The sequence below is a fragment of the Carettochelys insculpta genome, chromosome 18, assembly GCF_033958435.1.
Source record: "Carettochelys insculpta isolate YL-2023 chromosome 18, ASM3395843v1, whole genome shotgun sequence".
NCBI classification, from domain to species: domain Eukaryota; kingdom Metazoa; phylum Chordata; order Testudines; family Carettochelyidae; genus Carettochelys; species Carettochelys insculpta.
In genome coordinates this window covers 27,547,064-27,572,875 of record NC_134154.1, presented here as the reverse complement: position 1 = coordinate 27,572,875, position 25,812 = coordinate 27,547,064, and the positions used below count along the sequence as shown (strand labels likewise).

General features: G+C 47.4%; 2 protein-coding genes across 5 annotated transcripts in view; both read right to left on the bottom strand.

Moving 5' to 3' along the window:
- Positions 1 to 661: 661 nt before the first annotated feature.
- ALDH2 (aldehyde dehydrogenase 2 family member) lies at positions 662 to 20,927 on the bottom strand. Its single transcript, XM_075012267.1, has 13 exons — positions 20,729 to 20,927; positions 15,568 to 15,672; positions 13,429 to 13,569; positions 12,240 to 12,319; positions 10,846 to 10,957; positions 9,092 to 9,220; positions 8,368 to 8,481; positions 6,108 to 6,210; positions 5,167 to 5,351; positions 4,451 to 4,615; positions 3,394 to 3,551; positions 2,339 to 2,453; positions 662 to 1,492 (listed from the first exon to the last, which is right to left on the bottom strand). The coding sequence occupies exons 1-13, from the start codon at positions 20,858 to 20,860 to the stop codon at positions 1,460 to 1,462; spliced, it is 1,572 nt and encodes a 523-aa protein (XP_074868368.1). The 5' UTR covers positions 20,861 to 20,927; the 3' UTR covers positions 662 to 1,459.
- An 848-nt stretch (positions 20,928 to 21,775) lies between these two features.
- ACAD10 (acyl-CoA dehydrogenase family member 10) overlaps positions 21,776 to 25,812 on the bottom strand; it is a 38,814-nt gene continuing 34,777 nt past the window's right edge. For 3 of the 4 annotated variants that reach the window (XM_075013053.1, XM_075013055.1, XM_075013054.1), the window contains 2 exons: positions 25,621 to 25,698; positions 21,776 to 25,183 (listed from right to left, as the gene is read on the bottom strand). In XM_075013053.1, the coding sequence (XP_074869154.1) occupies positions 25,049 to 25,183; positions 25,621 to 25,698 (213 nt within the window). In that variant the 3' untranslated portion in view covers positions 21,776 to 25,048. Of the gene's footprint in view, positions 25,184 to 25,620; positions 25,699 to 25,812 lie in introns of those variants that run through there. The other variant, XR_012648048.1, reaches the window with a different exon arrangement.

Genomic DNA, 25,812 nt, shown 5'->3' with positions numbered 1-25,812 from the left:
GGCGGGCGGCGTAGGCGCCCGGCTCTGCCCCCTCTCCCCCTTGTGAGCCCAGCGGAGGCCCCCGCCTCTTCTCCTCCATCCCTCTCTCCATCACAGCGGGAGCCAGTCACTGGGGTCCCGCCCGCTCCTGGCCCGGACACTCCCAGAGCCCGTTACGCAGGTGGCCGGCGACAGGGGCGGCACCATATCTGCCAGTAACCGGCGTTCGCTGCCCGGGTCCGGGCCTCGACAGGGCCGCTGAGGGGGTACCCGCCGCACGCCCTGCGGTGGCCCAGCAGCCCGCAGCGGGGCACTGTATGCCCACAAGCCGCCTCTGGCTTCAGCTGGGCGCATCAGCCACAGCCGTCCGCGCCCCGGGCAGCCCCGTAGCGGTGGGGGAAGACAGCGATCACTTGAGGAGCCGCTTCAGTTAAACAGCAACAACTTTGGGGCTGCCGCTCATAGGGGCAAGTTTCCTCGGGCCTGAAAGGTTCGTGCCCGAGAGGCGGCAGCCTAATACCGTTCCCCAGCGGCCTGCCCCTTCCCCAGGCCCTTTTAAAAGGGACCCCAGGCCTTCCAGCCATTTGGCTTAGGCAACAAATGCCAGATGTTAGAGGTTGCATTACTTCATCCTGGCTGAACTGCTTCTCTTTTCAGACACAAAAAGACAAAGCCGCTGTAGTGGAAGTCTGAAGTTTTAATCTTCTAGAGCACTGGTTAGTGCAGGAGGAAGGAGTATGGCAGATTGAGTAGTAGCTGGTATGTACAAAAATGTTAGCCTCTCCCTGCAGTTTAATTCGGGTTAACCGTTTAAGACCATAACCACCGATAGAGTGAACCAAAATGTAGGATTAATTTTAAGTTTGGCAGGTTAAACAGCACTAAACTAGTATGTTTATTAGGAAATGACAGGTAATACAAGATATTTCACATTAGTGAGTAGGGGAAAAAACATCTAGATACTCAATGTATGACATAACACTGATTTCAGAAGCTACTAAGTTACATAATGTCTGTTGCTAGGTTAGAGGGACATATTTTTGCTTATGGATGCTACTGACAGTACTCTCACAAGTCAGGGAAATATTTACTCCTAAAAAATGCTGCAAACTAATTATAAGCTAATTAACTGCTGCTATCTGTAAGAATGGTATTTCCACAAAGCACTCAAATGATTTTAAAAAAAGAGCACATTAGTCTTCCAACAAATGCAGATGAGGTTACCCAAATGCATAACATTGATGTACAAATAATTACATTCTGTATAAAAAAAGTTAAAGCTAAGTGAAATTTTAGACAAGCAGAGAACAAGAAATTGCTTCAGGCACTTTTAAACATTTTAAAAAAAGATTTAAAAAGTGTTTGATGTACTTTGTATGTGTGGACTTCAGATTTCGCTTGCTTTAAGAAGTTTCCCCACTTATCCTGTTAAACTTCAACTGTATAGGTTTCAAGATGCATGGAGCAACTAGTGTGCCCTTTAAGAGTTCTTCTGTGGAACCTTGATTGTTACCTAGAAAGAAGAATGGTTGTTAATAAGATTCATTTTGTTGTTTTTCCATTATTCCTAAATGGTATGATGCTCAAGTATAGATGCCACAACTTAAAACTGGAAGAGACATTGGTAGGCCCAGATTACAGATTATTCCTTATGTCTCATTCTCTATGTTCTGTTTTTAAGTGTACCTTGTAGTGGGTTTTTAACTGATTTTACAGTCTAATAGAGCTCACTTTGGGGAAGTTTCTAGGCTCTGTTTAGCGATTTACTTTTTTTCTTCCAGCATCACCATATGTTGTAAGGTAATGAATTCAAACAAACAGTCTCCCAATAGCAAAGTACATTCCAGCTATTCAGTAGCTGATTTATAAAATGCTGGACTACTAATATTCAAGCTTCTAGATAGCACATGTTCCTTAGAAATGCAGGCCTAAATTCCTTCCCTAAATAAGGTCATTACAAGCCCACTCATTCTTTACAAAGGCAATTAAACAGAAGTATTTGGGGGCAATAAACTGGCAGATTCTGTTCTCAGCACTACCATTGGCTTGCTGTGTGACTGCAAGTCACTTTTCTTCATGTGTAAAGTGACAGAGGCAAAGGTTAGCTGCCCCACCTCAGAGAAGCATGTGAAGTTTATTTACCATTTTTCTAATACTCTGGCATTCACTAATGAAATAACCTAAGCAAGTGCCCAAGTCTTATTTTGGAGCATAGGATTCAGAGCTACAATTAAAACTTTTTTTTTTTTTTTTTTAAAGTTTGTGACAGTGAAAAGTGAGGGCTAACTGTCTTCTTGCATTATTGTGTCAAAAAACCCTATTTCTGGTGTTTTCCTCTGGGGCACACATTGATACTCACCGTTTTCACTTCAGTATATGCTTCCAGGCCGTACTCCCCCAATTCTCGCCCATTTCCAGATGCTTTGTACCCACCAAATGGGGCCTGAGCTCCAAACACATCGTAACAGTTTACCCTGTCATGGAAACCAAACCTTAGAAGCAGTTTGTTGCTCTCAAGCATTTACAGTACCAAGGATTTTCTTGAATGTCTCCATAATTAAAGGGTGAGCATTTCTTCAAATTCAGTTACAGCAAGTAGTCTACCTCCACCAGACTTCTCTCACACAGCAGCTTTTTGGCTAAGCAAGTCCAAAGAATGCAAAATTTTGCAAACATCAAAGTCAGACAAGAATGATTGGGGTGGAAGAGATGTAAGGCAGGACAATCACTCATTTGCTGATTGAGTACTAGTCTCATTCCCCACTGACCCACAGAGCAAGACCTGGTTAAGAATCCAGTTCAGGTCTCCCACCTGTCAGCATACCAAGCATTAAAGCTACCCTTCATTGGCCAACTTTAAGTACCAACTACTTGCTTACTCCATGCCCTACTCTGGATGGAACTTGAGATGATGGTGTTCCAGAGATTTCACTAGATTCCAGTTTGTTTCATCAGGATAGGTCAAAACAAGCATCTTGAACTATTTAGTGAAACCCCTGACTACCTTAGACATGGCTTTCTTTGTATACTCTGTTGCAGCAGTTCAGACAGCATAATGATGTATCACCTTCTAAATTAGGAGAGGGCTGGTAACTAGAAGTTGGCAAGGTTTTCCCCTTGCATCATCTGAACTAATATTGGAACGAGTTTGTCCATTCCATGCACTATGCCTCTTGTCTGACACTCTTCAAGGCTCAGCTGTTTGTACAAGTTTTGCCAGAGAAGGGTTGGGGATTTTACTAAAAAGTTTGAGACTTTCAACATTTGATTTGTTTTTACTTTTGTACCTGCACCAAGGTATACACTAAATACAGATTATACATTTAATGAAGGAGGCAGCTTGAATGAGAAAGCTAGAGCTTTTAAAAATTCAGGGGAAGGATTTGGCAATAGAGATCCTGTGTGTAGACTTACCAGACTGTTCCAGCCCGCAATGCCTGCGACACATAATTTGCTTTGTCAAGATCTTTTGTGAAAACTGCTGCTGCCAGACCATATTTGGAATTATTTGCTCTCTCAATGACTTCTTCAATGGTTTTGAACTTCAAAATCTGCATGACTGGCCCAAATATCTGAAATCAAAACAGAGCATATTAAACAAAACAAACACCCACCCACCCGGGTCTAGCTTGTGGGTGCACAAAGTGCACCTCAGCAGGGGCATGCACAATCAGCTGCTGGATGTCAGGCTCATCCATCTCATTAAAAGTGTTCCAATGGTACTGTTTTTATGTATTTGCATTCACATTTATATACTGATTACTAAAGTTTTTACATTCTGCTACACACATTCTCTTATACATGCCAAAAGCCTTTTTTTCCACCCATATGAACAAAACTGACATTTCCATTGGTTTGGAGTACATTAGCCAAGTAGTGGTGTGGGTTGGGCTGCTAAATGCAAGCTGAAGAGCAGGCCTGATGGAAAAAGTTTGCTCACTGCTAGTCTAGCTTGTAGCTCCAAAGGTTGCAGGCTGGATGTAGAAACTACTATGTGAGATTCTGTGGCCTGTATTATGCAGGAAGTCAGACTAAACAATCACATTAGTACCTTCTAACCTTAGAAATCTAAATGAAAAACATTTCTGGATAAACAACAAGTCCTGTGGCACCTTATAGGCCAACAGATTTTTTTGGAGCATAAGCTTTTGTGGGCAAAGATGCACTTTTTCAGATGTGGTCTTTGCCCACTAAAGCTTATGCTCCAAAAAACCTCTGTTAGTCTATAAGGTACCAGTAGACTTCTTGCTGTTTTTGAGGCTATTGACAAACACAGCTACCCCTCTGATAATTATTTCTGGATGATGGCTTGTCCATGTTTCCTCAGATTCTAGCAAAAATTAGTGGTCAGAAAATCTCTGGAATTCTAATACTTAGTCTCTAGCATCAAGAGATTAAAAAAAAATAAAATGAAGCAGCAGCAGGTAGACACTTGGCAGAAAGAGAAGAGTTACAAATCAGTTGTTCTGACCTCCTCTCTAGCAATGGTCATGTTGTCCTGCACATCCCCAAAAATAGTCGGCTGGATGAAATAGCCCCTGTCTGCAGCAGGATTGCCACCACAGAGCAGTTTGGCTCCTTCCTGCTTGCCAGTGCTGATGTAACCAAGGATCTTCTTAAACTGCTCTTCATCTACCTAAGACCAAAGAGAATAGAGAGAGGTTGGTTTGATCCTTATGGAGGGAGAAAAGGACTTCACCACATCCTGGCCTGTATACAGTAAGGGCACGATATTTATGAGTATGACATTCATGAATGCTGCTTCCTCGGGGGTGGGGGGAGCGCTGGCAGCCACCGCTTCCCCCAGGCCCCCATATTTGCAAAAATCAATGTTCATGAGGGTTCTGAACATGGAACCCTCATAAATGTGATCCTACTGTACACCAGTTCTTTATGTCGCATTAGGAAGGAGTTAAATGGGACACATGCCATGTTTAGATTGAGTCCCAAGTCAAACTGCTATATCCAGTAGGTTCAGATGGAGTATTTTGAGGTCAAAGTGATTATCTAAGCCAGTTCAGTCAATCCTGTTTCATTTACGTACCATGCAAAGGTTAATGCAAGTTAGGCACGTGAGTGTCAAGTACTTTCAATTCTAAACTAATGGTTCATGGATACAGTCCCAAGTTTTAAGGCATATTGAAACAGCATCTCAAGAGAAGGAAAACTGAAGCTTCATGCTCTTACCTGCGGTCCCTGTTCGGTTTGAAGGTCAAATGGGTTTCCAACCACCCTCGACTTGGCTCTTTCAGTGCTTCTTTCTACAAACTCATGATATATATCTTCTTGGACATATGTCCGGGATCCAGCACAACAGCATTGGCCTTGGTTGAAGAATAAGGCAAAATGGGCTTGCTCAACAGCCCAGTCCACTACGAAAGAGATGGCAAAAACTCAACACATGGCTAAGGGGAGAATCTTCTTCATGCCAACAGCAGGAATGTCAAGGCAATGAACGCCCTTCCATTCAGTCAATTCATATGGAAGAGTCTGATGCTCCTCTAGCCGGACTGTGAATATAGGGTCTACATGCTGACAAATGAAGTCTTTATTTAGGTAAGATTCTACCCACACTGCAGTGTCCATGTGAAATTAACCAAATTGGAAAAGTTTTGGATCCAATGAAATTTCCTTCTGCCACCACCATTTACAGTTTCTTGCCCAAGTGAGAAGTGCACACACACACATATAAAAATCCATATGGAAGAGAATAGAAGAGAACTAAGAAAAAATACAACAGGTTAGAAAAAGGAAGGCACAGAAGTGGAGGAAAGAATGTGTGGAAACACTACTACACAAAATGAAATGGAGTCCAGAAGAGTGAGTATAGCTGTGAGAGGTCTGCAGGAAAACAAGTGTAATTTGTGGATATGATATTTCCCATTCCCAACCATGACCTCTGTTGTTCTGTGAGGAAATGATGACACATGCAATGCGCTAGCCAAAATGATCTAAGATACTCCTCCCAAGATGCACCATTTACTCTGTATGCCACTAGCCAGGCAGCATCAACAGGACTCCAGAGAGGTAGGAATCACTATCAGAACCTTCCAGCCCTTCCCAAGTCCTGGCTGAAAAACACCATCTTGAGAGCTCCAATGGCAACAATACACTGAATCAGTTCTTACTGTCAGCATCAGACATGATGATGTTTGGGCTCTTCCCTCCAAGCTCCAGCGTCACTTTCTTCAGGTTACTCTCTGCTGCAGCCTTCTGGATCAGATGTCCAACCTGTATCAGAAGCAGCAGACTCAAGATTAGGAAATAAACACCTCTCAATTTACTAAGCTAGTGATTCCCAAATATTTAACTGATGGAAGGTTCCAACAGGGTTGTAGAGGCCATGGGAGGTGTGGGAATAGATGGGGTAGAGACCAAGCCTGCTCTCCACTCAGTCCACAGCAGCAGCTCCTGTCATGATGGATGGGGGTGGCCAGACCAAATATGAATGAATAGTAGTTCAACCCTGAGCACCACAATGCTTAGACTAGCACAAGTTGCTGGACCCATCCCTGTAGGACAGGAGTTGTTGCAGCAGCAGGGTAAGTGAGGCTGGTTCACTCACCAAACCAAACACTCCCAAACACACACACACCTCGGCCTTCCCTCTGGCTTGGGATTAGTGCTGTAATGCCAGGACAGAAGGTGTTACTGAAGGATGAGGAAGAGGTAACAGTGGAGAAGGACGTTGGCCCGTTATTACCACCAAAATTTGGACATTGGGTGGATCACCAAAAGACAAAATACACTTGGTCACCTTATTAAAAAGTTTATGAGCCACACTGTGTGACAGCTTAAAAATCACAAAAATCCCTTTAGGATTGTTCCCTGGTACGTTGATCATACCACTCACACCTGCCTTCCTGTTCTCTGGGGTTCCCCACCCCTTTGTCGTGCTAGACCAGATCCTCTGGTTTGCCCCAGATAAGGCAGAGAGACGGGGTTACCACGCCCCTGCAAATCAACAAAGACACTGAACCAGTTCAGCTCCAGGAGAGCTCAACTATAAGGGCTCAGCATCCAGGAAACTAACCCCCAAAAGAGACCAAAACCCTAAGTAAATCCATTTTACTCTGTGTAAAAGAGAAAGTTTGTAAGGTCCGTCCATGTCATCAATGAACAAGATCTGCACAGTGTTTGCTCCATCCCCCAGCGAACAATTTGCACTGGGCTTGATAATAAGTACAAACAGTAGAGTGAAAACAGCCAGCTCAGTGTAAGTTATTAAATTAAAATAATGATTAGCTAGTTCTAATCTAAGAAACTTGTTAGATACAAATTCTTATCCTAAACAGCTGTTCTTATCTAAAGGAAAACTTCCAAGTTGATTTTTATTCTCTCTTGCGTCTACAGCTTTTTCAGAGTTCTTTGTACTCTCTTAGGACCTGCTAGCAGATTAAACGGTCAGCTGAAGATAAAGGCTGATTGCTTAAAATAGAATTCCTGCCTTGGGGGGAGTCTCCCTTTGGCATGCCCTATCTCCACTGAAAAAAACACCACAGGTTCAAGATGGATTCTGGTACAAGTCCAGAATCTAAAGTGGGTCGTACCTACAAAAGCTCATTACCTGATAAAATGTCTAATCTTTAAGATGCTACAGGACTGTTTTATTTTTTGTGAAGCTACACATTAACAGCTCCCCTGAGACTATTATCCAGTACAAAGTGACACGCTCATATGTCTTTCTAAGACCAATCACAGTTTGGGCTTACAGGACAAACATTACCATCCGCATGTTGTCATTTGAGTATTAGCCAGGATGGGCATGGATGGTGGCCCTAGCCTGTCTGTCAGTCAGAAGCTGTGAATGAACATGGATCACATGAGAACAATGATTACCTGTTCTGCTCATTTCCTCTGTGGCAGCTGACACTGGCCACTGCTGGAAGAGAGGATACTCAGCTAAATGGCCTTTGGTCTGACCTAGTATGGTTGTCCGTTCTTATAGCTTGTATGCATTTTAGAGGAATACCCAAAGATTTTAAATTCTGTACATCTCCCAGCATCCTACATATTTCAGCCCCCGTTTGAGCTTACTGCATCACCTGCCCAGGTTACTGGTGTTGGGCATCTGGCAGGAGTTTCCTTATAATCCCCTGGTTGTCATGTTTGAGCTGAGTCATTGAAGCCTGCCCAGAGATTAAGTTTAGCCTACAAGGGAGCAGCTCAAAGGCAATCTTCTTTAAGAACCACCATTCCAAAAATACCATTTGAACAGAGTGAGGCTTAGTTTGGTTAAAAATCAGTCCTGGTGCTTAAAGACAGCTGCATTGGTAAAAAAAAGGCAAAACAGTTTTTTAGTGTTTGGCACAGAGCTTACATTTTACACAGGCCACACAGCCACATGCCTGAGACTCCTGACAGGGATGCAGACATGCCATGTCTTACCTCAGTGGAGCCAGTGAAGGCCACTTTATCTATTTCCATGTGGGATGCAATGGCAGCCCCTGCAGTGGGCCCATAGCCAGGAACAATATTAACCACCCCTGGTGGGAATCCAGCCTGCAAGTTCACCAGCCAAAGAAAACAGGTTACTTTATTTCTCCCTTTACAAAGCTACAGGATCTGCAACCTTGTCAGTCACACTAACCTCCAATACCCCGCTCCCCAAAGTAGGGTTCCTTTTCACTTCACTCATCCTCCAGCCCACAGCCTTCTTAAGAATTTGTTAGAGCACAAACAACTCCAGAACTGCCTCCAATACCTTAAAGCCAGACTGCCCACTTAGGAGATAACTTAAGGGACAGTGTTCATTTAAGTTCACTGAAGCTAGTAATTCAGCATAGTTTTGGCTAGATAGCCCACTGAAGTCCATTGGACTCTTCCTTCCCAGTCAAAAGCAGCATGGTATGTATCTGCTGGGGACAAGGGCATCAGATACAGGAATGGCATCTAGTTACATGAGGTGCTGGAATTTCTTTAAACCACCACCACCACTCATCTTCCCTCTTTGGCTCTGGCAACTTTTTGCTCTGGCTGTTCCTCTACCAGGGTGCTCCCCATCTCCTGCAGATTCCTGTAACCCACTCTACTGTGTTGGTATACACTCACTGCACAACCCCAGACTAATGTAGAAGTGGGAGGCTGTCCCAGAACCAGCTTCTTAACTCACCTCCTTGATCAGACTGGCCACATAAAGTGCCGTGAGGGGCGTTTGCTCAGCCACTTTCATCACAACCACATTCCCAGTGGCCAAGGCAGGACCAATTTTCCATGCTTGCATCAGCAGCGGGAAATTCCACTGCAAAAGACGAGGAAGCCAAAGCTAGATGTGAAAATGCTTACTCTCCCTTTTAATTCATTGGGGAGTTGAATGGGAGTCTGACAGATCCCACCTTCTTTAGTTGGCCCATCTCCACTGAAATCACTTTCACTAGCTGTGGATCCAAACCCACATTCATCTCCATTTCCACTGCTCTTTTACAGCACCCTGGATAATAAATCTGTGTTTCCTTTCACCATTCCTGCCCTTGGTTTGTGTTCTGGTAAGAGGGAACTGCAGAAGCTTAAATTTTTATGTGAAAAAAATTAGTCTTTTCATTGACAGTTAAAGTAACTTCCTGAAAACTTCTCCATGTGATTCTACATTATGGGCCTGATTTCTGACCTGGTCTTTTAGAGGTTTTTATATATATTAAATAATTAAATCACGCACCACACCAAAGGATACCAGCACCTCACAATAGGATGAGTGTAGTCTCAACACCCCAGTGTGGGTGGAAAGTATTATTTCTGTATCATGGAACCAAACCACAGAGATTAAGCAAATTAGCCACGATCCAATGGTCAGTAGCAGAACTAAGAACTGAACCCAAAACTCCACATCCTAGTCAAGTGCAGGAACCCTGAGGCCATCCTCCCTTCCATGGCCTTTCTGGATATAGCAAGCATAGGGATGCAGCATTAGCTGTAAGTACCAGCACCACTCACTTGATAGGCACAGAGCTATAGAAGATTAAATTAATTTCACTTAGCTCCAGTGGACTGAACAGGAGAGCTGGTCATTTACTTCTGAAGTCTATCAAATAATTAGGAACAAAACCAGAAGAACCTAGTATTCAGAGTGAAGAGCAGGGCCTGCAATTGTACCGCACGAAGCCTCTCAGGATATGCTATTTTTAAAGGAGAGGTATACTAAGGACGATGTCTATTTACAGAGCTTACGTCTACTTTGAGAGTTTTAATGTTATCTGTTGGAAACAAGGCCTCTTCCAACTGACCACAAGATAATGCGAAACGTTAATAGAGGTGCAGCGGCAAGAGCTTGCTATGAAAAGGTTTGCACTAAATTCATTAGCCAACAAGATTCCAGAATTAAAAGCTTATATCCAATTCCTGTTCATCAGTAGACAAACAAAGTACAGTGCATCACAACCAGTCTTCTAACATGCCTGTTACACCATCCACAAAGGAATGCCTTCTCTCCAGCAAGGTAATATTTAGACACTATTTTATGTCTACTATAAGTCACAGAAATAAGACTATATGCAAAGGGAACTGAGACTTGAATATGAATTGGGCTCTATTTTCCTATCATACACAGGAACTATTCTAATATGTTGCCTAAGAGGGCTTCTATTAACAGTATGAAGGGAGGAAGTATTTGACCATTTGTTTCCCAAACTGCAACAAGAGTAAATGAGGTCAGAGTGTTAAAATTCTATCGTTCACAGCTCAATCCAGAGACTGATTGACAGTTACACCCAGTCTCCTTCATCACTTCCAGACCTACATAAAATGCCACTAAGCATAATTTCCCTCAGTATTAAAGGAAAATTAGGCCTAGCAGAGGCCAGAAACTTGCATTTTAATATTTCCCTCTATGATGAGGAGCATTTCTGCAGGACCACAATACATTCTACTTACCGGGATGATCTGTCCACAGATCCCTACCGGCTCATGTCTTGTGTAAGTGAAGAAGTCTCCGTCAAGGGGAATCGTTTTCCCATGAAATTTATCAGCCCAACCAGCATAGTACCTGACAATCACATTGTTTTAGTCACTGATTTAGGAATAAGTGAACTTTTTTTTTTTTGGGACATCTCAGGCAGGGGCTCAGACTCCGCCACGCAGTGGTAAAAGGGAACTGCAGAGGTGTCAACCTGCATAACCCTGCCTGAAACATAAGACAACACATGGATGCACCTGTGGGTCAGTGGGCAATGCTACAAAAGAGTCTGGCTCCAGAACACAGTACACATGTGCAGCCACATTTCAAATTCAGAGAGGTACCACAACTCAGAGCTACTGCTCAAATAGTGACTTTTAAAGGACCTGAACGGAAAGCCACAACATTAGTAAGAGGCTCAGGTCACCTGATTTTTTTTTTTTTTTTAAAAAACAGTGCATTAGTCACATGTGGAAGCCCCTTCAAAGCAGTGTAAGCTCAGTACTCATTGCAAGCTCTCCAGTGTCTGGGCTTGTTTTTAAGTCCCAGGATGGCAAGCCCACCTATGAGCATGGAAACCCAACAGTACAGCATGTTTTTTTTTTTTTTCTCCTTTCTTTTTTTAAAAACCAGGCAGGTAAAATATCCTTGGCAAATTCCTTATCACAGTGCAGGTTTCATATTCCTTGACTAACGATTATTTGAGCATTTGACAAGGCTACTTTTAGCAACATGCCTTCAGCTGAGCTATGCCTCTGAGCTACCTTCAGCTTAAATACTGGACCAGCCCCAAGGACAAGATTGTGCCAGCATAAAATCTTCATAGAAAGCCTCCATACAGCCTCTGGCCACACTAACATTGGCGGGTCTTCGGACACCAGCCTGCCAGGTTGGTATCTGCTTTGCTTTACATACAGCAAGTTGAATATGAACAGCAGAAACAGATTGTTTGGGTCAAGTCAGCTCACAGTGGCCCATTACCCTGAGTTTAACAAATCCCAACGTCTCAGATTCTCCATTAGCATCTTTCAGAGCTGGTATGTAGCTATAGGAAGGCCAGACTCAAACATGTGTGCCAAGGCCATGCTGAGGAAACAGCTGATTGCCCTAGGCTGGCTGAATTGAATGAAAGAGTCACTGGCTCAGGTGCGCTTCACCCAGCTGCAGGCTGACAGGACACAACACATGATGCCGTTGGGTCAGATCAAACCGATGCTGCTTACACACTGCAATTACAGCAGTTCCTGGACAGGAATTCCTACCACACAGCAGCATTTGTAGATCTCTAGGTACCCAGACCAAACACACACCAGACTTCACAGCACTGCACACTATGCCTTGCTCTCATTGTTGCATGAAAATAAATGCCTACCTGATGCATTTGGTTACCATGTCCAGGTCCACTAAGTAGGCGACCGAGTACGGTTTGCCATTATCCAGAGTTTCCAGCTCCTGCAAACAGAGTTACAAACCTGTGTTTGGATAATCCCAGGACTCACTCCCAGCCACATGTGTGTGGCTTTGGGCTTGCTCTTTGGACCGGTTCTGCATTTAGCTCTTCTTATCTAGCCCTAAAATGTTCAACACTGCAAGTCTCCCTCACCCTTCTTCCTTACATAGGCTGTGGCTTTTCCTTATCTAGGCTGTGACTCTTTCGAAGGATGGAAGGGACTGGTCCAAGCACCTCTTCTCCCCTCTCCTGAGGCAAAGTATATTGACTCCACAGCTATTCCAGACTCCAGGCTGAACACCTCAGCCTGGATCAGACACCCCAAGGGCAGCTAACAGTAGGGTCTGGACATTGTTATTACTTTCCCCGCTAATACCTAAAGTACAGGGGTGAGGGGAAGGGAAAAATGAGACAGGGCGGTGAAACTGTGATCAGTATCAGCATGCCTGCAAGTAGCAGAGGAAGCAATGGGGCTGCAAGCCCTGGCTAGGCTAGAGGGCTTGTTTCAGTGGGTATCACGCTGACAGCACTATGTGGTGAATCTCCAGTCAGTGCGAGTTAGGGCAAAAGTCTGCTCCCCAAGAAACCAGTCAAGCTTTCCTTTGTCTCTAACAGCACAAGCTGCAGAGAAAGAGCAGGACTAGCCACTAGGCTATAAGACCCTTCTAGCCAAGGTCGTGCCTGGTCCATGCTCAGAACATTCAGTCAAGGTGGAAAAGGTCCCCTCAGCATCTGCAGGTTCAGAGGACTCCAAGCCTAGGCCACAGCTGCTGCAGACAGGAGCAAGCAGGCAAGTCCTCCCTGTGGTCAGACTGCAGGAATGGGTAGCCAGATATGAGGAATGCCTTCTTCATCCTTTGTACCCCTTAGAACACAAGCTACAACAGCCAGCTCCTTCCTCCTGACTTGGCAGCTCCTTTTTCACGTGTAGCCAAGGGCCCAGGTGAGCCCTGCTCCCTATCATCATCTCCTTCCCAAACAGGTAGGTCACCTCTGGTGCCACTCCCAGAATTCCTCCTGTACCCATCAGAATCAGACCAGCTACACGCACCACACTCTCCTCTCAAACAGTGCCACCCCAGTGAGGAGAGATAGGGAGCATGATACTCACAGCCAGGTATGCCCAATCTCTCTCGATCAGGTCGGCAAGGCGGTGCAGCAGCTTCCCCCGGTGAGAGGCATCCATCCGTCTCCAAGGCGAGCCCAGCTGGAAGGCCGCCTTGGCTGCCTGCACAGCCTTGTCCACATCCGCCTGAGGAGGAATGCAGACAGAGGTGCTTAGTGGCTGGTGCTCCCCTCTCCCACTGCCTATTGGAGATTGCCCTCAGAGGGAACCAGCTTTGTAGAGCAGAGGCCAAACAAAATGAGAGGTTGTCAGGAACTGGCCCAAGGGGAGAGAGGAGAAGCTGAAATGCAGCTTGCACTTGCATCAGGACTTTCTGGGTTCTTGGTGCATACTCCAAGCTGTACACTGGGTTCCTGCACTAGGTCCCTGTGCTGGGTTAGTCCCCTGATGTTTCTGTTGGGGTTCAAAATGCCTCCTTTCCCAGGACATTGGGCAGCTGAGAGCCGTGTATAGTGCAGGCCTGTTTATACTGTCCCACACTTTGGCTCACTGGAAGAGAGCTGGGGGCTGAGACTGCAGAAGTCCCATTGCCAAGATCTGGATAATCCGTCTCCAGCAGTGCCCAACATTGGCATTACACTAGATAATTTACAACCAACCTTTTATTCATGAACTTCATGCAATTTAAAAAAAACAAGAAAATCCTACCACTGGCTGCAGCGGTCCCTGGATTCTGGGAGGAAACAGAGCGTCTGTCCTTGTGACACCAGAGAGCTCCCAATATCTCCTTCATAAGAGCAGGGGGCATCTTTCAGGCATGAAAACCCAGCCCTGCTATCAGCTGATCCTCTAGAGACTGCAGTCTGATTCATTTTGCAGACTCATTTACCCACCCAGCTGTAGCCTTCCCAGCACTGCACAGAGATAACATTAAGAAATTATATTTGAATGAGCATAATAGGCTGAGCCACCAACACTGCACATAAACTGCTGTCCTGCGTAACGTCAAGCATGTTTACACGAGGCATATTTCTGTGACAGTGTCTGCTAGTTAATATTTACTTTAGATCCTCTGACAAGGACAAGAGGCTGGACTTCATGTGTCTCTAGTGGGGTTTGTTCAGGGTTAGCATGGCTGATTCAGTTTACAATCCAGCATCTCTCTGCTGTTGGTCATCAGTTCCCGTGTTTGGCACATGTGCCAGCCTAGCAAAGCAACTGACTCCCGGGACGTGCAGAAATCCCAGTGATTTCCTCCTCATCCTCCAACAAGAGCAGAACAGATAAGTTTAGTGAGAAGGGCTGGCCCCGCTGGTTAAGGTACTGAAAGGAGATTCAGGAGATCTGGGTTCAATTCTTGGCCCGGCCTAGACCCCAAGCAGACATAGGTTAGTCATTTAATTTTTCTGAGCCTTGATCCTCCACATGTAAAAGTGGAGAGAATTCTTCTTTGCTCTTTCTGGACTAGAAGCTCTCTGGAAGGGTCTGTTCCAATCTGCATCTGTACAGCACATAATGCATGCAGTTCCCTAGGCACAAGTGCAATCAGAGAGATCTGGTCCCCTTTGCTGATAAAACATCCATCCCTTCCATTTCACTGGGACCAGACCAAGCCTCAAGTCCTGTTTTATAGCACCTACGTCAGGCAGACAACCCTCTGGCACACAGCAACGCTGGCTGCTGTCCTTCCCTGGCATAGGAACATTCTGCAAAGACAGACCGCAACATTGGGAAAAGAGCCTGTTCTTCCCCATCCCTCTGGGGTTCTAATCCAGGTTCCCATGCTTAATCATGGGTGGCCTTATGTTACTTCACCTTTGTGCTTCAGTCTTCCAATGTTTACAGAGGGCGAAAATAGTACAGTACCATATCACAATTAAGTATCTTCCCCACTTGTTTGGCTTCCTACCTTTGATAGAATCAAAGCAAAGCCAGAGTTTTATTGCAGTCTGGGGTAGGGAGAACCCAAATGAATAGCAAAGCAACACCGACACTGCTTTATATACAGTAAACGTTGTAGCAGTTTTTCGTTCCTTGGAGTTCAAGCCCTTGCAGAATAAAGGATGGACAGCAAACATGTTTCTGGACAGAAGTTATAAAGAAACATTCAGGATCTCTTCCTATGCCCTGATTTTGTAAGTCAATACCTATCAGTCTCTGAGATCTGATAAGAATGGTGTTTACCTTGTCTCCCTCAGCAACCTGGCAGATAACTTCCCCTGTGGCAGGGTTGACAGAAGGGAAGGTTTTCTTACTGACTGCATCATGCCATTCATTGTTTATGAAAATCTGTGATTAAAAAAAAAAAAGACACTTAAGTATTCAGTCCTGACAGCCATATAATCTAGGCACTCTATTTTTGGTGCTGCACTTAAAAGGAAGCTGGCAGCACAGCTCTTCACCTTAAGCAGTTCAAATTACTTTTGTGTGGCTCTGCAAACAATACTTAATATGTAATCATTGATGAGCTACTACCCTCTGGGATTTAAAAAGAAAACCCCACCAACAAAGGCAAATTGTTTCTGAGCTGCAGTTATTAAGCCTTACTCAGTGAATCTCTCAGCATATTGGATCGGGCAAAACTGGGCAGGAGACCATTGATAGTCAAGCATCGAGTCAGGAAAGCTCAAACCCTTCAGTCGAGGCAGAGAGTCTGAGTGGTGCACAATCTACACAAGATACTGTTGCAGCCACTGGGACCCTGTGCTAGATTGTGCCATGGCAGGGTAGCCATTTGTGCAACTGTGCCATTTTCCAGACATCCCAGCCCAGACATACACCCTTAGGAATGAGGCCAAGAAGCCCCCCAGGCCCCAGAACTGGGAATATGAACAGGATCTCACCTAGTCACTTCTGCCAGAGTCCCCAGGCGTGCCTAGCTGTTCTTCCTACCAGATACAACCTAGAGATCAGAGGGAACAGCACCCAACAGAAATAACTTGTGCATATTGGGGGAAAAAAAAAAAAAGCATTTTCCATCCCTTCCCTCTTTCTAAATATGTTGTGAAACTAGGATAAAGAGGCAGAGTGGGGCAGGAAGAGGGCAGACAACAAACAGAGCAAGACAAAAGCCACCAGGAAAGACAACAAACTATGCCCTTATTAACCTTGTTGTGCTTAATTGTGTTCCTTCCAATCCTGCAATTCTATGCCCAGGTTAGGGTTCCAAGATATACACAAGGCAGCAACTTTGGTTGAGTGGTTCCTTCTCCACCCTGGTCACTCTGACACTGATCAACCCCTCCAGTCCAAAACGGAGCTGCCAAGTTTTGAAACAACTACCAACTCAACTGCAAGACTGGGACGCTACCCTGTGCAGACTATGCAGAGATTTTCAAGGGTGTGCTGCAAGAACTGTGTAAGTGTGCCATGGAAATGTCATCAATTTCTCCTCTCCCCAGCTCTTTGCAGAACACAGAGTGAGGGGCAGAGACTGATAAAATTTCAGGGCATGCTTAGATGACCCCATGCCAGCTGGAGGTTCAAGCAGCAAAGCTGCCCGAGTCCCAGCTGGTGCCCGGTCATCAATTTCCCTCCCACAGCCCCTTTACAAAGCCTCTGAGGGGAAATTGACCAACCCCAGGCCAGCTGGGAATAAGGTAGCCTTGCTGCTTGAGCCCCCAGCTGTGGAAGGGTCCTCAATTCCCTCTTCCCACTGCTCTGGCTCTGCTGAAGTGAAAATTGACCAACCATGGCTCCAAGGGAGAGGAACCTGCTCTCTGGAGCCACCTCCTGCCCCACAGAAATCAAGTTAACGGTTGAAATTTTCAGCCATTGCTCCTATCACAGCAGGCTTTCGCACAAGGGAAAAAGTGGGTGTGCCCTGGAATTGTTTGTGTCATTGAAGTGTGCTGGGTTACTGAAAAGATTGGGAACCACTGGTCTATAGGAACAGGGCCAGGCCTCTTTAAAGAGAGAGTGTGTCCTCAGGGTAGTCCTTACTTTCCTCAGAGTTTCAGAAGCCACCAGTCCCCTGCCAGAGCTGCAGCATTTCCACTTAATTTGCACACTGTGTATTTGGACCTCACCCATGCAGGTTCTTCATATCATGTCTGTTGCATAACATGCATGAGACAACTCCTTCATCCTCTCACCCTTCTTCTGTTGGCCACACTCACTTGGGCCATCTCGTCTCAAATTAGATTGAATTCCAAAGGGTAGGAACTGTGCGTTCTCTGCTCACGCAGGTACTGCTATGGAATCCCACTCCTGATCAGGGTGTTCTATATGCAGTTGTGTTAGATGCTTTAACCAGCACATATATTGCTGTCAGCCCCTGATGTTAAGCCAGAATAGATCATTCTTCATTGCATTTCACACTTCGGAGCGGGTCCCTTGGATCTTGATCTGCACATTCAGTATCTTTTAGGACTTCCTTTATAAACAAATTTTCCATACCAAGTTCCCCCCCAGTGATTCCCATTAGAACTAGAGGAGAAGCAATCTTAAAACATAGATTCGGTTTGCATTTGATCAGTGAGGACACAGGCATGCAAATCCTAATTATTTTATAAAGCAAACTGGCTTCTGGGCACTTCAGTAGGTTGCCAGAGAGAATTACAGCCTTTGTTTAGGAAGGTTCCAGAACTTTTACTAGGTCACATCACTGAGGTCTCTCCATTTTCCCTCTCTACCCAGTTCACCATGGCCACTGCTGCCCCTTCACACAATCTCCCTCCAACAGGGCAAAATTTTGCTCTGCACCTCCTTCCATCTGGAACAACTAAGAATTGCTAAGTCCCACTGCGGTCAGTTTCTGCCTCACACGCTCTATCGTTGCCTCTTTTCTAGACTTTGGTTTGCTATTCTGATTGGCACGTTACACAAAAGCCCCACTCAGGAGTAAGGCTACACTGTACTGAGGCAGGAATCCCTATTCTAGACAGCCCCTGATCTGAGGAGCTTTGAGCTTGTTATTTTTAAAAGGACAAAAATAAATCCACTTTTTCTCTGCAGTTGCTTCAGCTTTGTCAGAGTGACATGGGATATCGTTTGCATGAGAGACTGAACTTCAGTTGACAGAGCAGAGTTCTTTCAGAGGCCAAATGCAGGCACCTAAGAAAAGTCTGTGCAAAGACCACAGCCCTTTTATCAGAGCAGTGTTGCACAAGTGAAAGCAAGCAAATTCCCCTACAGAAGTAACTGATTTATCTACAGTTGTTACTCACAAATAGTGACACAGCAGTTATAAGAGTGTACTTGTCTGGGCCTTCTCACAGTTCATTCTTCAGCATTTGAGCTGACCAAACAGCATTCCAGGGAGGTAATAATGAAATAAGAGTAGAAAAATCTATGAAAAACAATGCAAACCGCATACCCAGGCCACATGCAAAACCCTAGCCAATGGATCACTTTTTCTCTCTGATCATTTGCACTGCTAACAGTAACTGATCTAAGTAAGCATAGACTGCCTCCCTCAAACTAGTTATGACTTGAATTTACACACACACACAGTCAAAACAAAAAGCAGTCAAGTAGCACTTTAAAGACTAGCAAAATAGTTTATTAGGTGAGCTTTCATGGGACAGACCCACTTCTTCAGACCATATTCACACACACAGTGGAGAACAGTTTGTTTCATTGGCCAGGTTCAAGGACTGGCTGCGTTCCTTGCAAAGGCCAATAAAGCTAAATTACTTGATGGGGGGAGTTGTTTTGTAAAATAATTTCTTATAGCAAAAGAGGTAACAGTTAAATTCTCTGCAGACCCAGAGGGGGCTGGAACAATTTTTTTTGGGGGGGAGGCTGAGAGTCACTGGAAAAAAAACCAAAAAACAGAAAACCCTCTGTAAAGGAAACCACTTCAAGCCAGGAGGTGCTCAGCACCCCCTCACCCCTCTAGTTCCAGCACCTATGGGCAGACTTGTTTTGTTCAGCTTCCTGCTCATCACCAATAAAGACAACAGTATTATTCTGAATTCATTATACCCCTTGCAGCATTTACAACCCAGCCACTTCAGCTTTAGGCTCATGCATGGAAACCCAAGCATGACTTGACCTGCATTATCAAAGATCAGAGGGAAAAGAAAGAGAGGAAGGAAGTGGGGGGAGGTCTAAAACTTCAGCATTCATGAGCTTTAAGCTAAATTCAGGTGTTAAGAAAGCAGGGAAGGAGATTTGGTAGTGGCTGTTTGTATGTACTTATGATCACCAAATACAGAAATACAATGGTTGGCGGCTTGGTAAACATTATTAACACACGAACAATAAGCAGTACCAGAGGGCGGTTGGGTCACAGTGCTGCGCAGTCATCCCAGCTTTGTGGGGCACCATGGTTCCAGCACCACACACACATTATTTTGGAGTTTGTCTCCACCACAGGAGGAGAGTTTCAATTTGCACTGCAGTTAGTATTTGGGCAGCCTTTCTGGAGGACAGGTTACTGAGACAAATATTACATAACCCCCCACCAGTGGCATCCTGGGAACTCATAGCACATAGGGACCTGTGCATTTGTTCTACCCCCAACTGACTACAATGCAGGTTGCCAATGCTGGGCCAGTCCCACGGCATTGTCACTGCTTTTAAAGCCACCACAATAAAGGAACAGCTATATTGCTCCTTGCTGCACAGGAGCAAACATAAAACAAACCAGCAGTCCTGCAGCACTTTAAAGACTAACAAAATAAGTTATTAGGTGATGAGCATCAGTGGGGCAGCCCCACTTCTTCAGACCTGGAAATAAAACGGGCTGCCCCACAGAAGTGATAATTCATTGTGTTAGTCTTTAAAGTGCTACAGGACTGCAGGTTTGTTTTGTGACGATAGAGGCTGGCAGGGCTACAACACACAGCGACTCCCTTGCTTGGCGAGCAAGGAACCTGGCGGGGAAGGCAGGAACGTCTCAGGTACTGCAGCCAGGCAGGTCAGATTCTCAGGCTGTAAAGCAGCAGAGGCTCTTACCACCAGGCCCACGTCAAGGGGCTGGCAAACGACTTTTAGGGGCTGCACCTCAGGCACAGGACTCAGCACTGGGGGTCCCAGGCAGGCCTGCAAGCAGAAGAGACGGAACTCCAGGGGTAGCTAGGGCAGGGATTGCGGTGCCAAGGCTCCCCGTCCCGGGGGCTGAAGCACCGCTTCCTTCCTCAGTCTGCGGGGCCCGAGGGCTGGGTCCTGTGACCTTGAGACGTAGAGCAGGCGCTCAGCTCGACTAGGCGCATCTGGCGCCCGCTGCGCACATACCCGGCCCGGCCGCAGCCCAGCCCCAACCTATCCGCGCGGGCCTGGTGCAGCGCCGGACCGGGGCGTCCCCCTGCCGAGCACTGGGAAAGAGGCGGCCGCAGGGCCCCCGACTGCGCAGAGAGTCGGTGACATCCCCCGGGCGGCCCCGCTGCCCACTCCCTACCTTGTTGTAGGCGACCTCCGGGCGGGGGTTGGGGGCGGGGATGGCGGAGGCCGCGGCCGAGAAGGGGCGGCTGAGCTGGCGCGGAGCCGCCCGGCCCCACAGCCTGGAGCCCAGCGCGAGCGCACGCAGCATCCTGGCGGGGGGCAGACGCGGGCGAGGCGCTGAGCAGCCGCGGCTGAGCGCCCAGGGGAGTGTCCGGGCCGCGCAGCACGTGGGGCTGGGCTGGTTCCTGCCAGTCCGCCCGGCCGGCGCCGCTGTAACATCGTTAATGCCGCCGCCAGACTTTTCTACCAGTAGATTTCAACGTGCAGGCTGATCACCCACGGCCAACGGTCATCATCTGCTGTCGGGCTGCTGCATCAGACACTTCGGCTGCGGCTACAGTCACATTCACAGGAGGTAGCTCAGTCTGAAAACTTCGCTGTCGATCCCATCAGCTCCTTACTGGATGGGTACAGCGTCAATTTCGAATGAAGGCTAATGTGGAAGCGCCAAGTTGTAATTTGAATTCATTAGCCTCCAGACGTGTCCCCTTTGCATCCCACAAAGCTGCAGGGTGACGCTCTGTGCATGGTCGCTTCTTTCTCCGCTGCTCTCCATTCAGGTGCACAGAACAAGGTTGCAGGACACCCAGGAATTTTTGATCGAATTAGAATTTGAATTCTGCGTGCAGGCCTTACCTCGGCCCCAGCAGGGCCACCTCTAAGAGGGGCTCCCCCACGGGCTGCTGCCTCTTGGTGCTGCGTGACCCCCCGGCAGGTAGGGCTGGGCATTAGGCAGCTGGGGTGGGCAGTGCAAGGAGGGGGAACAGTGAAGGAGGGAATTAGGTGTGTATTTCACACCTGAATAATGGCCTCGTCCCTGTAACATGGGGCACTGGGAACAAAGGCTTTGTCTAGCGCCAGGTGAGCAAACTGCAGGTGGGACTCCTCGGGGCTGGGTGTGAAATTTCATGAGGGTGTGCAGCACGATTGTGTGTCAGGCTCATCTATCACATTACAATGTGGACCAAAGTGACTGTTCATGTCTGTGCAGTCCTGTTCACACACCAGTGAACAAAGGTTTCACACGCCACAGACCTGTGTTCTTATAGGGGCTGAAAAGGTCATTTCACATGAGCGTAACTGACATTTCCATCGGTTTGGAGTACATTAGCCAGGTTGGGCTTTACTAATTGCAGGGACCAAAAGCGGGGCCCAATGTAAATGTTTGCTCCCCCCGATTTAATGCACCACATCCTGGTCTGTGTCTATATGTTAGATGGCCATGTGCTCCCCAACAATATTGCGCCTAGGCCCCAGAGCCTGTCCCCCTAAAGAGGTGAACGAGGTGGTGGACTGGGGCACCAAACTGGATGGAGATGAATTTTTTCCCTATTTAAGAACAACATAGTATGTTTTCTCTTGCAACAGAAAGGATCAACGATTGCACTTGTCAGAAGTTGATGGAAGGTGTTATATTATTTTTTCTGAACGGCAGAGCACAGCTGGGTATGTAAATACAATTAAAATGAGTCATGGCCTAGCTTTAACAGAGTGCTGCTCAAGGTCCTTCTCATAGCTCAGTGTTGGTCAGGCATACAGCCCAGTCAGAGTTTCTCATTGCTTACTTAGCGAAGGCTGGTCAGCCACCCACAACTGGTCCTGCTCACACCTTTTAACGGGGTTAACACCTTTCTGAGTTAAGCAGTGCTCTTACTGTCCTTCTACAGGTGGGGAAGCTGAGACAGAGAGGGCCCAACTGCCTGGTTTGCCCAAGATCATACAGGAAGGCTGGGGTGGAGCTGGGAATTTAACCCAGTTCTTCCAAGTCACAGGTTAGTGCCCTAACCACTGGCCCTAACTGTCTTTTCTCATGAGCCAGTGGTTAGGACAGTAACCTGTGACTTGGAAGAACTGGCCCCATACCGCTCCCATGAGCCCCACTGGCTGCTGCAAGAATCCACCCTGGGGGTGGGGAACAGGAGAAAACCACAGTACTTTGCAGTTGGCCTTTCGGGGCCTAGTCCCCCATAGCTTAGGGAGATATGACAGGGTCAGGGAAGGGAGGAGTTATGCCTGAGGCCTGCAGGGTTGCCTCAGAGCTTTACGGTCTCCAGAATAATCGGCTATGCACATGGGATATGGACCAAGAGACACAGAAGTGTCAACTGGAGAATGTAAAGCCAGCTGCAATTCCATCTTCAGCGTATGAGAAAGAGCAGCTGAGCTGAAGCAGAGCAATTTGCTGCCTGCCCTTCAATCCCCAGCAGGAACGACATCTCTGCGTGCCGCTGTCCAGGGGCACAGCAGTTGTTTAGTTGGGAACAGGTACCCTGGCACCATTTCCTTCTGCGCGCATCCACTAATGTCAGAGAGACAGCCTGAGGCTCAGCTGCTCCCTGTGCCAGCTGCACTCTGCTCCCAGGGAGTAGTGCTGCCCAAGACAGCGGGGTGACGCTGGAGCTACAATGGCACCAGACTATATCTTGTTCCCAACGTTCACCCTCCTTGCAAAAACCAGCTGTGCTGCCCACCCCCCATCCCCAAAGGAGGCGCTCAGCTCCCCCACTCACCCATTCTGGCTCTGTGCTTCTAGCCGAGGAACCAGGGGCCTTGTTCTCAGGGCCTGTCACTTGGCTTTACAGCACCCCTGCTTCTCACAAGTCTAGCAGAATAGGCCCTCGCTGGAACCACTGGCCTCCAGAGCTGCGACCAGGGGCAGCACAGAAGGCTGGAGGTGCACGTGTGTCAGGGGCTGCCTTGCATTGCTCACGCACTTCTGTGGCCTGCTCTGTGAGGCCTCTCAGCAGCTCCTGCCCCGCCACCCCCACTCTCTCAGAGCTCCTCTAGCCTGTAGCAATGGCACAATGCCCAGCACGGCTTGGCTGCAGGTGCAGCTCCATCTCCAAACCCTCGCCGGGTTTCCTTTGTACTCGCCAGTGTCTGCATGGGGACGTTCGGGGATCCTTGTCAGCACATTTCACACCAGGGCTGCAGGCAAGCTGCCACAGGCAGAAAATCTGGGGAGCTCTTTGGGCATGTCTGTACTGCAGCTGGGAGTGAGGCTCTGCCTAGCCACCCAAGCCCACCTGGCCTCCAGGACTACAAATATTCCCTTGTAAACTGTGCACTTGTGAGGCTGCTCAGGAGAGACTGAGCTGCTGCCCAGCGGATTAGCAGAGCATGTGTAGCCAGGTGTTTTGTTTCTACTGGTGGTGCAAATGCCGCAGTGCGCATAAAAATTTATTCTGCACATAGATGGAAAAGTTTAGAGAGAACATTAGTCACCACCATGCTGCACCATCTCCACTGCTGGGAGGTGCTCACCCCCCTGCCGCTCATGCATGCACTGTGTCTCTTCCCAATCAGTCCAGGCCACCCCAAAGACAAAGGGAAACCAGCCATTCATCTGTCTCCCCCTTTGTCAGAGCTGCCCTTCCTAGGAAGAAGGCATGAAACCTTCTGGAGAACCAATTACGCAACATGGGTTCATGTGACAAACACACACAAAGAAGTGGGTCTGTTTTTATTCTGATCTGACCCACCATAACTAACAAATGGCAGAGAAATCAGCGTGATTCCTTCTACACCAGGACTGGATCTGGGGTTTTCAGTCTGATTTGATGGCCTTCAGCACCCCCACTATAAAAACTGTTCCAGGGCTTCTGTCCTTCTATGATTCTTTGCTCTCTCCAAAGCAGTGTGAAATAGAGAAGGAGATGCAGCAAATGACAACCCCTGCAGCCCAAACACAGCAAATCACAGACCGAGCATTTGACTTCCTGGGAAAGAGGCTTCAGGAGCTGCCCAATTCCCTCCCACCTCACCCCAGCCTGCCATCTGTCCCATCTCTTCTGAGGAGGAGCAGGGTTTCCTTGCAACCTGTCAGCACCTGTCAAATATCTGAGGCCTGATCTAAAGTTAGGCTGCTGTCCTTGAGGGACTGCTGCTGGATGACAGGAGACGCTCCCTTTCTTCTCCAGCCTTGAAGGCTGACCACTTGCTAGCCCAGGAAGCCTGGGGAACAGGGCTCGGACTCACAGGGGGTGCAGCCAGCGCCATCACAGGCTGGAGTAAGGCCAATCAGTGCGATTCAAGGACGCTTTTTCAGCATTTTCTTCCACCACCAAATGAGCCCAGCACTGAAAGCAATTAGCGAGCCATTGCCTGTGCCTCAAGGGGCTCAGCAATCCACATGGACACTGCAATTAATGGGCTAACTGCCACCTACAAACACCCTGTGCTAATTAGTGCAACCCATTCACATTTACACATCCCCAGGCTGCCCCAGGACTTCCTCTTCCTCCTGCCAGCAGCTGTTTCCAAGAGCAGGCCAGAGCTAACGTCTCAGTTCCAATTTCGCAACTGTTGTCCTGTGAACCTCGTCGGGTCCGTCGGCCAGACGCAGGGCTCGGGCCCAGGCAAAGAACTGTGCCAGCGGGAAGTCGTTATTGAGGCCTGCCGCTCCAAAGGCCTGCAACAAACCCACAGGGAGTTGAGAAGGGAGGACGATGCCATGGGGGGAGCAGCAGAGCACAGAAGGGACACTTAGCACTGCAGAAGTGCCAATCCTTGCTTCTGAGGCCACGGTTTCACTGCAACCGAGTGCTGGGAGAAGGCTCTGGCCTGACAGCCCTGGAGACTGATGTCAGGGTGTGAGCCACAGAATAGGTATGTAAGCAACAGTGGGAAAAGTTTGCCCCACGCCAGCCCGTCCTGAGGAATCCCATCCAGGAGGAAGAGCTCTGACACCTGTTTCCTCATCCCAGGAGGCAGAGAGAGGACTAACCGGGGAGATGCAGGAGCTGGCTGAAAGCGGAGCCTTGGAGCTCCAAGCAGCTGCTTGCTTTGTTTGGGCTAACCCCTAACCACCGAGCCAAACACAAGACAGATGCACGATTCCTGGCTCACCTGGATAGCCCGATCGATGACCCGCAGAGCCATCAATGGGGCCACCATTTTGATCATGGCGATCTCTAGAGCAGCTGCCTGTACAGAAACAAAATCAAACACATCATGTCCATCCAGCTCGGTCAACCTTCCTCTGGCCTGGCTTGCAGACCCTCTTCATCCAGTCCCAATCTCCCCAAAACATTGTACCAA

Excerpts from the sequence above, each read along its gene's own strand:
- ALDH2 (XM_075012267.1), bottom strand. The coding sequence starts at position 20,860 with ATGCTGCGTGCGCTCGCGCTGGGCTCCAGGCTGTGGGGCCGGGCGGCT. Across the intron at positions 4,616-5,166 it reads AAACCGAACAGGGACCGCAG|GTAGATGAAGAGCAGTTTAA; the intron begins GTAAGAGCATGA and ends CTTTGGTCTTAG. Across the intron at positions 3,552-4,450 it reads TGACCATTGCTAGAGAGGAG|ATATTTGGGCCAGTCATGCA; the intron begins GTCAGAACAACT and ends TTTTGATTTCAG.